Source organism: Corythoichthys intestinalis, chromosome 1 (assembly GCF_030265065.1).
Source record: "Corythoichthys intestinalis isolate RoL2023-P3 chromosome 1, ASM3026506v1, whole genome shotgun sequence".
Taxonomy (NCBI): Eukaryota; Metazoa; Chordata; class Actinopteri; order Syngnathiformes; family Syngnathidae; genus Corythoichthys; species Corythoichthys intestinalis.
Window position 1 is genome coordinate 25,680,300 of NC_080395.1, and position 14,061 is coordinate 25,694,360.

Below are 14,061 nucleotides of genomic sequence, written 5' to 3' on the forward strand. Positions count from 1 at the left end.
ATTAGGGGTGTAACAGTACGCTAAATGTAATTTTGGTTCAGGTTTTGAAGTGCTCGGTTTTCAGGAAAAAAAAAGGCAGGGGAGAAACAAAAAACTAAAATGTTTTTATCTTGGAAAAGGTAACTTGTGTAGATAAATATAAGTGACCCTTTTGGATGATATTTCAAATAAATTTCTCTTGGAGTTCATAAAATCAAAACAAATAATTGTAACAATTATAACATCTTAAAATTATGAATGAACAAACAAAATTAGCTTTGAGTCCTTAGCAGCAACAACCTGAACATGACCATGAACATGAACTTGCTGCCCTCTCCCGCTGGAACTCACTCCCCAAACCCATCACCCTCACACGATTCAAAAAAGTGCTAAAACCCACCTTTTCAAACTCGATTTTAAATGATAGTTCTGTTTTTATCTATTGTCTTATTCTGCTTATGTCATTTGCTGGATTCTTTGTTTAAGCTGTAAAGCGTCTTTGAGCATCTGTAAAAAGGCTCTAGAAATAAAATTCATTATTATTATGACAAATGTACTTATCCAAGTTTTAGGCTTTTTGCCAGAGAGATGAACATATCCATATTTTCTGCTGAAAGCACATATCGGGTTACAGTGACAATATCTAGCTGACTTACATGTAGATTCAACATTCATTGTCTGATTGTGTCGTTTTAAGTGGGTTAACATATTCGTGCAGCAATTGCAGACATATCTATGGATTTATCCACTTGCCTTCGTCTATTGATAAGTTTAACGAGGAAGCCTAAAACAGCACAGTCTTTAACTGGCCAAGGCCCGTCTCATACACAAATTTATTTTCCAGTCTTTTGAAAAAGAGTGAATCTCTCATTCAGTTACAGGCAGCATCTATCATAACGTGCGTGCGTCTGTTAAAGGTGTCCGGGCGGCAGACGTGTCTTGAATTTCATTCCGCTACGAGCGGCTGTCATAAAGTTATGAGAGAAAATTATCGTTTTTGAGCCTTTATGAATCGTAATCGAATCGTCACGTGTCCAATCGCGATGCATGTAATAATCGATTTTTTGGAACTCCTCCACCGTGTACTGTTACAACCTTAGTAGTAATGTTAAAAAAATAATAATATTAAATCCCAATGCCGAGCTACTTTTTAAATGAAGTTTAAGATCACGTTTGGAAAATACTTTATCCTTGGGTCGGTCACAACCCTACAAACTATTGTGGCAAAAGGTACCAAAGATACCATAGTTTCTTGAATATAACTCCCTTTCATGTTTCCACCCCCAAAATCTCCCATTAAAAGCAGTATTCTCTGTGGTACATATGAATGATTAGGTTTCCCTGATTTGTTGGCATACATGCTCCCAATTTAAGCATCTGCAAAGAGATTGACATATATATTTTTTTTTTTTTTTTTTTTAAGAATTTCTGTTCTTTTGTTTTTTGTTTTGTATTATCTAACTTTCATTGACCATAAAAACAGCAAATATTAGAGTGATCCATGTAAGCCCCAACATTTCAGTGATAACTGATTGTTGTTTATGAACATTAAGCCAGGTTAAGATTTTTCAATTTAGCTGGTGTCACCTGTTCTATACAATGCCTATGCTTTTGTTGCCAATAAATGGAGTTCACTGACTAGAGTCATCTTTGATCCTCTAAAGATGCTACAAAAGGATACCAGATCAACACAAACAGAGGTACAGTATATACTGTAGTTGCACAGCAAGTTAGTAATACACCCAATCCAGTTAGAGCCATGGATAAACACAACGTGCAGAACAAACAGATGTACTCTGAACAGTCCATCTTTATAGTGTATCTGTTGCAACCTCAGTAAGTGTCGACTGTCAGAAATGTTTTGCCAAGATGTCTACAGCTGGGTTTCATCTGGGTACGAAAGTTGGTTGTGTTGCTTCTTTTTTTCCCCACAACTCCAAATCCAAACATATTTTTCTTCACCAAGGTATGACTATTAAGAAAGTTAACATGCACAGTTACCAGTGCTTGACCCTGTACTTTGCAAGAAGATGGTCATGAGTATCATCGTACTGTGCAGTTGTCAGTTTTTGTCCTCATCGAGAACTTCAGATATGGGAGCTCAATGCAAGAGTACTGTGCCAATGACGGTGCACTAAAAATAAACCCTCTCTCATCTCAGTGGGAAAATTGGGTGTTTAATAAATCTGGCAAACTACATTTCCTGACAGGCTACAATTAAAAGGCTGCTCAAGAAAAAAAATAGCGTCAGCTATTCACGTCTTGTACAATTACACATTTTACACGCACCCTGGAGTCCTATCTGTCAACTGTGGGGCTTGAAAAAACAGCTTGTGAGGTCACTCACGCGTGCACGCACATACACACATACGCACTCCTTCTTTCCGGGCACACAGTTTAAGTTGTGTTTGGATATGTATGTTTAGAATGTGTGTGATGAAATGGCACCAGCTGTGTACACTGGAGGGATGCACAAGGCCCACTAGTAGAGGCAAAGCTTTAACCCCTTAACTGCTAACTGCAGAAGGCAGTACAAAAGGACACAATGGGACTGGGGAGAGGGGAGAGAGTGCTTTTGCAACTATTCAGTGTCAGGATCAGTTTCTTTTTACAGACCTAGTAAATGCCTCAGGTAATTACAGCTGCAAGCCTTCAACGGCCATTTTTTTCACAGCCCAAATATAAATGACTCAATGGGATCATCTGTGGCTTGCAAAAAAATAGGAATGGAAATTAAAAAAAAAAAAAAACGTTATTGAAAAATTGTGTTTTACACACATCATGTACTAGAAGAGTTCAAGGGGACAATGAACATTCAGTATAAGGGTAAATCAGCAGCAATAACACCTTTGGAAGAAAGTGTCACCTATCGTAAACACAATTTTATATTGCTTTTCCTAATAGTGGCAGTAAACTGAAAAGAAAAAACACATACAACCAAACCATGATAGTAAACAGTGATAGTGACGGGCTTGGACGTGTACTTTCTTCAGTAGGGGGACACGTCTGGCAGTGCAGGATTTGAGTCCCTGGCGGCGCATTCTGTTACTGATAGTAGCCTTTGTTACTGTGGTCCCAGCTCTCTGTAGGTCATTCACTAGGTCCCCCCCCGTGTGGTTCTGGGATTTTTTGCTCACCATTCTTATCATTTTGACGCCACGGGGTGAGATCTTGCATGGAGCCCCAGATCGAGGGAGATTATCAGTGGTCTTGTATGTCTTCCATTTTCTAATAATTGCTCCCACAGTTAATTTATTTACACCAAGCGTTTTACCTATTGCAGATTCAGTCTTCCCAGCCTGGTGCAGGTTTACAATTTTGTCTCTGGTGTCCTTCGACAGCTCTTTGGTCTTGGCCATAGTGGAGTTTGGAGTGTGACTGACTGAGGTTGTGGACAGGTGTCTTTTATACCGATAATGATTAAAACAGGTGACATTAATACAAGTAACGAGTGAAGCCTCGTTAGACCTCGTTAGAAGAAGTTAGGCCTCTTTGACAGCCAGAAATCTTGCTTGTTTGTAGGTGACCAAATACTTATTTTCCACTCTAATTTGGAAATAAATTCATTAAAAATCAGAAAATGTTGTTTTCTGTTTTTTTTTTCCGCATTCTGTCTCTCATGGTTGAGGTTTACCCATGTGGGCAATTACAGGCTTCTCTAATATTTTCAAGTAGGAGAACTTGCACAATTGGTGGTTGACTAAATACTTATTTGCCCCACTGTGTGTATATATATACACACACACATATATATATATATATATATACACATTACATACATTTAGTTTTGTATTTCAAAGTCACATTAACTCAAATGTTATACTGTAATGTGATTTTTGATTGGTTTATGGAGCACGTGGATCAGCAAAAAAAAAAATCTGCTCTAGAAAATGTAATGAAGTACAATACTATACTACAGCGCAAGCTAATAGCATGTACTATATATTTATGTCATTTCAAGCCTTGTATACTCAAATGTTTCTATGAAGAAACTACTATTTGATTTTGCTAATGTATTTCCTTTCATTTGTACCCCCCATTTTACCCCCACACACAAAGTTGGTACATGCCAGTCCATATGTTTAAGCTCTAGTGGAGTTCCTTTTCATTCGAGCATTAGCACCAGAGCAGGTGAAGAGTTTGTCAGAACATCTGTTAGTAATTTCAATCTCTCTGCGCCAGGAGGCAATGAAATCCCACACTATATGGATACTGTAACTGAAACATTATTTAAAAAAAAGTGGGGTCATACCAGATGGTCATAAATCTAAGGTATATTCTGCATCTTTTTCATGAAAGCATTTAAATTGATCACATCTGCCTTTACAAACAACAAAAACCCAGACACCCCCCAAACAGTGCCTCATCTTGTGCTGAGTGCTGAGACATCAACACATAACCTTCGCTGTCAGACATCGTGTGCTTAAATCGAAGAGATCAACACTGAATACAGTATATAGAACTAAACTCTGATGTTTTCCTAGCAATGAAAGCAGCTTTGTTACTGTCTACAAGGAAGTGTTGTTTCACGTTATCCAAAGAGGCAATGAAAAATATAACCTTGAGTCACAATGCTGAGTCAGCAGCACAACAACCAATTAGTGAAGAGCAATGATGTCAACACTTGACAGTAAATGGAACAGAATTATTCGGCATACTGGCTAAAACTTATTTTCAAAGTAAGAAATTCGGAGTTCTGACATTCTGGGTTCCAATCTATAAAGCCTTCTTGCCTTAACTTTTAATGTTCGTCTAATGCTTATCTTCCCACTTTCCAATTACTGTATATGCATGTTAACTTGTCTATGGATAAAGTGGCAAGCAAAGGTTTGGGACCTCAGGGTATACCCTAACTTTGGCATGTCACTGTACAGTATGCCAAAGGAAACCTAATTTTTCTACGGCCCCAGTTTCCCAAACTTGTTTTCATCATTTTACAGACTGAACTACATAAGGTACATTGAACTTTATAGATTCCACTTAATGATGAAATTCCCACTCCAAATCATTTTACAGATTACTCTCCTCTGTAAGTCACAGCTCGTTCCGCCTCCATTGCAGCTCCATTAGTCATCACTAGAGTGCCTAATTAACTCTGTGTCACTCGTTTTGATTTTCTGTCAATTTAAAAAAGAGCCACTCATGTCACAAAAGAAGTGCCTCTGTGTGTTTGTTTTTCTGTTGTTTAAGATATTGTCAGGGTGTTATTCAGAGATTTTTTTTAAAAGTGGTTTTAACACCAACTGACTTGAAGCTCTGCAAAGTGAAAAACAAACAGAAGGAACAGCTTGACTGATGTATGCAAAAGAGATAGCATGTGTTCGCCATGCAAACTGTAATCATTTGCATGAAACACTTGCTTTGTGCGTGTTCTAACCTACACTTCCTTTCTATTATAACTGATAGACACAGTATATAGGATAAACCTTCTTTTGCATTGTGGTCAATTAAATGTCACAAATGATTCCACTTGACCTGGGGACTTTAGGAGCAAATGAAGAACAAGAAATAAAGCCGAATCAAAGCAGTGTACTCTGGGGACTGATGAAGACATGATGAAATTGGGCACATATGACAAGTTGGCCACAATTCAGCTGATGAAACAGTACGACAAAACCGGCAACTGTTTTTTTCCCCCTCCTCAGCAGCAGAGGCTAAATAGACCTGATAACCTAGAAGAGCAGAAACATTGTTTGGACTTTACCATAACAAAAAAAATTGCAGTTGTGAGATTATTTTTCTGTCAAAGTGATGGATCACCACTGCCACAACACACTACTGGTACTTCGACACTCAAACTACGGAAGTATCTAAATACGTCCAAACGCACCGTAGTCCATCACTAACCTATGCTTGCTAACGCAGTCGTCAAGCCATACAGTAAAAATTTGTAGGAAACATTCAAGAGAACGAATGATATAAAACTATCAAATAAAAAATGAATTTTAAAAAGTACTGCAGTAACTCAGCTATGTTTGTATTCCATTGGTAACGTCAAAACCTGAAATGAGACACCCATCATGAACCAAAGACCCAAGTGCCACAACTGGCCTTGCGTTCGTCCATTGTTACTTGGAACGTTACGTAGTCAAGTCAAGCATGTCTACTGTGTATTTTCAAACTGGAATTATGACGTGAGATTTTCAAAATGTTAGCATTTTACTTTCCACAACTCCGTTATCATATGAACAAGTTGCTAAAAACATTTTTTTTTTTTATTATTATTTTAAACAGTTGCTCAAACTTTGGCAAAGCATTTGAAGCTATCAACGAGGAATTGTAAAGTTAATACAAAAGCATATATTTAATCATGTTCAAATGTAACAGTGACAATAAGATGGCTTTATAAGTAAATAATGTGCTTGCTGTGCTCATGATTTAAAAGAAACGAAAAACAGCAAATATGGTCATAACTTCTCGAGCTACCTAATGACATACAGTATAATAATGCATTGTGCAAAATCATTTTATAACACACCAATTTCAGTACTGTAATAAACCGAGGACTCCTTGTAATTCTTAATTAACTGGCTTTGAAAAAATTTGTTCTGGGAGTGTGCAAAAACAGCCTGGAATTCTGCTGTTTGTTTGAAATATTATTTGGTAACAATCTTTTTGAAATTATTTTAAGAGGAAGGATTATCAGAAACTGTTACTCAAGCATTTACAAGAACAGTCAAAGCAAGAGGCAAATAAAGGAAATGCTAATTACTGTATATATGTATGTAAATATGTATAGGCTATGATTGGAAATGATGTTTGCAAACAAAACTCAAGTAAATGTAGTTAAACAATATCAGAAAAAAATCATTTTCAAATCAATGAATAAGTTTTCACAGTTTGTAATTCAATACAATTACATAATCAATGCTTGTTTAGTTGGATGGCTTCATGGCATGACTTCAAGTTCAATGTTGACCAAACTATGGCGTTGGGTCCAAAAATGGATCGCAATCAGAATTGGTGTTGTCCTTTTTGTTTTTCCCAGGTTGTAAAATGCTGTGATATCGATCGTTTGTGGTTTAATAAATCACGTCTGTAGCAGAAAATTCATGCTTCCTGTCCAATTCTTTGCTGCTCTTAATAGATTTGAAGTTGTTGCTCTAAAGTTTGTCAAAACTTTGCCTGTGCGTCATATGAAATCACCTGAGTTGCTTTAATTGCAGCGAGGTTAAGTGAAAATCACAAAAAAGGACATGTCAATTAGCAAGAGGTGCACGATGGTGTTACTTTTAAGATAAACATCACCAAAAAAGCCCCTCTCACCTTGTTGAAGTTGTAGTATCCCAAACAGTGGGAGAAATCCAGGTTTCCTGGTTCTCCAGGAATAGCATTTCCTCCAGCATTGGGGTAAAAACGTACATCCATGGCAAAAGTCCGCAGAGGGGGTCGCCAGACTGGGGCGCACCGGGTTACGGGGTGCTTTTCTTGGCTTTACAATCCAAAGTGCACCGCGGAACCTGGTGGTGATGGCGGTGTTGGTAGAAGTAGTAAATGATATAGTAGTAGAAGTTTGGGTTATCCCTCTTCTACGCGCGAGGAATCCCTGCAGGAAGGCTGAAAGAAAGTGCCCCTCATGGAGTGCCAGTGGCCGAGCATGTACACGCAGCTGCTGGATACAAAAGACCGGGTGGGAGCAAGCGAGTGGGTGATTGAGCAAGGCTCGAGTGCGCGCGAGTCCACCTCCTCCTCCTACTTCTCCTCCTGCTCCTTCTCACACGCAAGTTAAAAGTTAATACTCCCGACGCATTGCCAAGGAAGTTAAAACAACTTAGCGGAGGAAGATGAAGAGCTAGATAGCGCTGGGACTCCAACGACACGCGGTGAGTGGAAGTGATGTGCTGTTGTTAAAGCCTTCAGCTCTGACTGAACACTCCAAAGGAGAACAAGGTAAAGTGTGCGGAGGAGACTACACGGATAGACACGCCCATGCTAACATGATGCTAAATGTACAATTGTTCAAAGTCTCGCCATAATGCCAAGTTGGTTGACACAAATATTGAGTTTCAACATGTTGGGGGGAAAAAAATAAAACGTTTTGTCACGGCATATTTTTAAGTTTCCCTTTAAAAACTTTTCTTAGGCTATTAACTCATTAACCCTTTAACACCTAAGCCTATTTTGGCCGAATTTACATGCATTTGATGTTGCCTTTATATTTCAAAGAAAAAAATGTTTACAATGGCCAAGTTGGGTCCCTTTTTTCAAGACACCTTGAACTTCATGTCCAAACTGTTGTTTTCTTCACTGACCAATTATAATCCACATTTTGGACCCAAAAAGACAATCTTTTTTCAAAATTTGTAATGTTGATGTCCCATTGACAACCAAACATGCTCGACCAACCGTTTTGAAGCTTGATAATATTTATTCAACTTGTTAGGATAAACATTCAATAGAAAAAAATAAGATTGAATAGTTTTATGATTGACAATTCAACACAAAGCGCAGGTATGGTCATAGGCGTTTTTGGCCTTTACACATACTATGGTCAAAACAGGTTGCAGTGCAAAATAGTGAGAAAAAAGATTATATATATCTAACACAAAAAGGGTTTGGAGGATATCTCTTTGTGAAGTTAGGTGTTGTACCCATCACCTTATCAAAATTATATACGTACATGCAATCAAGCTTCTTGAACACACATCTACATAAAATTGAAAAGATTATAGGGAAGAAAAAAAAAATATATATATATATATATATATATAACATAGAAAAAAAGTATTTTAAAAAATATTGACAAGTAGTGAAACTCACAAATAACTTGCAAACGAAATGGAATTTGTTGAAATCAATAGCTTCGCTAACTCGAAGATTAAGCCTAATGTCAAAATCCTGAACTTCCCCTTTAAGTTTGCTTCAGGGCGCTGACATGACTGACGCTATGTTTTCCTTCGCGTACATGGAACCCACAATTGGGATATTTGGCTGGTACGTGTTCTCTACATCAGTCTATGGGTGAGATCTCAATGACCAGTGAACCTAAACACTGTTAGAATCCCGGGATTTAAATGTGTTATGTGTGAAAGCAATTTCCCAGGTAGACTGACACGGAGATGAAGCGGACATTTACTGAGGCGATAAACAAACATCGCAATTATTAACATGGCAAAATGGAAATAGCAAAATTAAAAAACTGAAAACATAACAAAATTAAATTGCTACTAGATAGTAGAGCCGGGGGAACAGAGTCCATCGTCCATCTATGGAAATGTGTGGTTTATTTTGTTGCCGATGCTGACCAAAACTGACGTAATGTCTGGGTTATTAAATCGCGCCAGCCGCCCCCCCCCCCCCCCCCCCCCCCCCCCCCCCCGCACAGAGAGTCGGATACACGGACAAGTCTGTGAAAGTGTACTTCCCATGTTATTCCCGGGATATCTCTCCATGTGTGAAACACGGGACTTTACCGGGATATAAGTCTGAAAGGGGCCTAAGTGTCAATGTAAACTGCTTCACTATTGCAACCAGAGGAGCCAGACCCAGTGGTCAAATATTCTCTACTGCATACTTTTTCAAACCCTTCTGGGACTTCATTTTGTAAACTGGAGGTTTGAGCCTCCGACTACATGAACAAAAGTGTCACCCATTGCATTTTTTCAGAGGACCTATATTGTCAACGTCACTTTGAACTATCGAAGAACAGTTTCATTTTTAATTTTATCAACAACAAAAAAAAAGTATTTCAGAAACCGAAAATACATTTTAAAGTCACTTTTTGGCAGTAGTGCACCACTACCTAAAAATCACTGTCACAAGTTATAACCAAAACACAAACATGTTGAGGTTAAAATTGCTTTGCGAAAAGCTGTACGTTTTTGCTTGCCACTGGAGCAAACCGAGTGCATGTATCGCACCTAAATTAAAACAGTGTAAAACTACATTCCCACTGCAAGGGAATAACTAGCAGTGTAGCATTAGTACTGTTGACCAGAGTTTCTCGTAGGTTACATTTTATTCACGCCACCACAACCCGAACTAATGCTATCGTTGCATCTCCATGCTTATTCCAGTATTTCAAGTCATACACAAATACAAGTCGTTAAACTACAAAGTTCTGCAAGCATTAATAATACATTGTCTGAAGAAATAGGTTACTCCTCTGAGGAGTCACAGATTTTTCTTTCCTGGATGTTTTAATAAATAGGTCACTGCTTTTCATCAGCAGTGTAATCCAACATTTTAAGTGAGATGAAGGTGATAAAACACACAAAATGAACAGTATATTTGTCTTTAAAAGCAACCAGTTGGCAGCTAGCGAGAGAAGTTAACAACAGTCTTCGCTCCATACTCCTTGTCAAATATATTGACTGATGATGGATTTCTACCTCGCTACTTACGACCATGTTTTTTTTTTTTTTTTTTTAAACAGAAGTCTTACTGTGCGGTTGTCACATCTGACTCTGGGGGGTGCAAAAAAGTGTGAATAAACTTAAAAATCAATGTCGTCAGCCTTGAGCATAACACAAGAGAAAAGCTTTGTTGTTTGTCTGCAAAATATGACATACAAACAATTCTCTTCTAGGAAATCCATCCAACAGTATATAGGAGACCTGTGACTCTGTTGCTGTTATAGAGTTTTATTGGAGCTTTTACAAACTTTCCAAGCCACACACCTCCTTCTTTGTCCCTGAAAGTTAGCACACTTTCAAAAAAAAAACAAAAAAAAATTTTATTGCAAATTTTTTTTGCCACACGCACACCAGTCAGAGAAGTTTCTTTTGCAGCCGTTCCATGTTTTTAGGCTAGGCTCCTCCTGAAACATCCTGGTGTACCTTTTCTCCTCCATCCTATTCCCCAAAAAGATTGCTGCTTACCCTATAGAGCCAAATAAATTTCAACTAGAGGAGTTCCAAAAAATCGATTATTACATGCATCTCGATTCGGCACGTGACGATTCAATTACGATTCATAAACGTTCAAAAACGATGAATTTTCCCTCATAACTTTATAACTCGTAGCAGAACGAAATTCAAGACACGTCTGCCGCCCAGGCACCGTTAACGGGCGCACGCATGTTATGATGGATGCTGCCGGTTACTGAGAGAGAGATTTACTCGTTTTTAAAACACTGGAAAATAAATTTGTGTATAAGACAGGTAAGTTATTTTTTAGAGGCAAGAGGGGAAGAGAGATAGTTTGTTGCTCCTTGTCTTTTAGTTGTCCAGCAGTAGTTTTAAGGCATTTCAATTGAAAAATATCCTGAGTGTGTTGTTGCATCTATAAGAGGTGAGTACACGAACCTTCTTGTACTGTTTAGCCTTTACTGTTGTTGCATTTGAGATGTTAACAGTAAGAGCTGAGCGCTAAGCTAATTAGCTAATTTGCTAACGTGTATTTCATATGCAGAATGTGTAAAACCATGATTGACTACAGCGGTAACACCACAAACATGTGAAATAGTACAGAAATCTGTGAAAACAAAGTATATTGGTTAAATGAAGTCTTATTTCTTTCCAGAAAATGCGTAATTCATTCCACCTGTGTAAATGTTATTGTATTGTTGAGAGAAATAAGTACTCCCTTTAAAATGGTTAATGTTTTTGCACTTTCTTGTAAAAATAAAAAAGCAGCTTGAGGGCAGCATTTTGTTGTATGGGCATGTTTCCATTGTTCCTGTTGAATTTGAAATAAATATCATTTTCATTTTTCATGCCGCTTTATCCTCACAAGGGTCGTGGAGGTGCTGGAGCCTATCCCAGCTAACTACAGGCAGTAGGCAGGGGACACCCTGAACCGGTTGCCAGCCAATCGCAGGGCACAAGGAGACAAACAACCATTCACTCACACACCCACACCTACGGACAATTTAGAGTGCTCAATCAGCCTACCATGCATGTTTTTGGGATGTGGGAGGAAACTGGAGTTCCCGGAGGAAACCCACACAGGCACGGGGAGAACATGCAAACTACACACAGGAAGGCCAAAGCCTGGGATTGAACCCTTGATCTCAGAACTGTGAGGCGGACGTGCTAACGGCTCAGCCACCGTGCCGCCTTTAAATAAATAATGGACATGAATTTGTTTGGCTACTGTATTAATTAGTAATGTACGATGCATCGATAACCGTGATAACCGTGATCATCATCGATACCGTGATCATCATCCAATAATCGAATTGCAGCACCCTGAATCGTAATCGAATGGAATCGTGGGGTGCCTAAGATGGCACACCCCTAATTTCAACCTTTCATGAGCTTTTTTAGGCAACATGTAAAAATGATTAAAGATTCTGTAACGTGACTTAAATCAGTGAATCAATCACTTTACATCACTGATATTAATGTTACAACAGTTTAAACAGTATGAATTTGTTCTTATTACATTTGTTATTAAAAACATTAAACAATATAATTATATTTTCCATTGCCAGTATAGCTTCAACTAAACTTAAAAATGTACCATTTTCATTTTTGAGCATCAATATATCTGGTTGTCTGTTTTGAATAAATATTAAATTTTAGTCATTATTTTACTTTTTTAATATAATCTAATAATGGAATATATCTAACAATTTAACTAAATGTCAAAGTTGCGGTGCCTTTCAGAGTATTTTGTACAAGACAGAGAAGCCAATGTAAGTGAGCAAGATATGTGTTGGCATGTTTGTGTGTGAGCGTAATCAATGTCTTACAGTGTGCTGCTGTGCTCGAGGCAGATAATCCCCATTTGAGCACTCTCCAGCCTCCTTGCTCATGCGATGGTCAACAATCCGGAAGCGTCGCCAAGAAATGTGCTTTGTAATTACGGACACATTGATATTGGCCTACATGCAAAACGTGTTCCTGTTTGATATCGTTTTCCCCCACATTCCACCCATCTGCATGCATAACCAAACATTGCTACACTTGCAGATACGCCCACCCAATCAAATCCCATTCAAGTGACACATAAAACATCCCAAACCGTCTCCCACACAGCACACATCAGATAAGCAAGCTTCCACTTCATGCCTGGTTATTGGATGTTCTTTTGGCCACGTAACACAATCATTGTGTGTCTATTTTCCCCACCTTATTCTGTGTTTTATTATTATTGTTGTTGTTGTTTAGCAGTGCAACAAGCTGGTAAAATTCATTTCCTTTTCTCTCCTCTGCTGTTGGGAAAAGCAAAGATGAGTTACTCTTCTCCACCGTATGCCATTTCCGCCTTAGCCGGGCAACACTGCAGCGACATGAAAACAAATTATCATCATCCACTAGCGCCTGCAATTAAAGTAGAGCGGTGCGATTAGGACCACTTACAAAATAAGTGATAAATGCAAAATAATTCATTAGTCTAATAATCTTTTGTTTACAGCGAACATCCGACATTTGTTGATTCTGTGTGACACCTCACAAATTGCTTCTCAAATGAAAACAATAAAGACAATCTTATGCTTGTTTTAATTACAACAGCCCACAATGATAAGGATTATTATTATTTTAGGTGGATCTGAAAACTAAACAATATAGTCATGATACAAATGTAAAATATGGATTGCTAATACAACAATAAACAATTGTCTTGACAAGTAACCAGTGGCGGATGCTGGTATTTCAATGAGGGGAAGCTCAAAGTGTGTCCGCCTGTGAGTGGTTTGTGACAGTGGAGGGGCTCCCGCTGCTCTGTAGGGAAAGAAACTAGAGTGCCAGAAGTCAATTCTCCAAACACAATCAGCTACAATAAAAAAAGAAGAAAACCTCCAGAAATAAAAGCTAAATTTTTAACTACCGTATTTTTCAGACTACAAGTCGCAGTTTTTTTTTCATAGTTTGGCTGGGGGTGCGACTTATGCTCTGGAGCGACTTATGTGTGAAATTATTAACACAATATTATAATATTTCACATGTAATTTTGGTGTTTTGGAGTGACACTGATGGTTTGGTAAACTAGCATGTTCCTTATGCTATAATTATCTGAATAACTCTTAAAAGCTACAGTGGGGCAAATAAGTATTTAGTCAACCACTAATTGTGTAAATTCTCCCACTTCTAAATATTAGACAGGCCTGTAATTGTCAACATGGGTAAACCTCAACCATGAGAGACAGAATATGGGGGGGAAAAAAAAAAAAAAAACAGAAAATTACATTGTTTG

The 14,061-nt window shown here is 38.1% G+C and overlaps 1 protein-coding gene across 2 annotated transcripts in view; it reads right to left on the reverse strand.

Annotated features, from left to right (window-relative positions):
• The window catches only part of tox3 (TOX high mobility group box family member 3), an 83,470-nt gene extending 75,602 nt beyond the window's left edge, over positions 1-7,868 (reverse strand). The window contains exon 1 of one of the 2 annotated variants that reach the window (XM_057837546.1): positions 7,246-7,868. In XM_057837546.1, coding sequence (XP_057693529.1) covers positions 7,246-7,347 — 102 coding nt within the window. In that variant the 5' untranslated portion in view covers positions 7,348-7,868. The remainder of the gene's footprint in view (positions 1-7,245) is intronic. The other variant, XM_057837557.1, reaches the window with a different exon arrangement.
• Between the last annotated feature and the right edge of the window lie 6,193 nt (positions 7,869-14,061).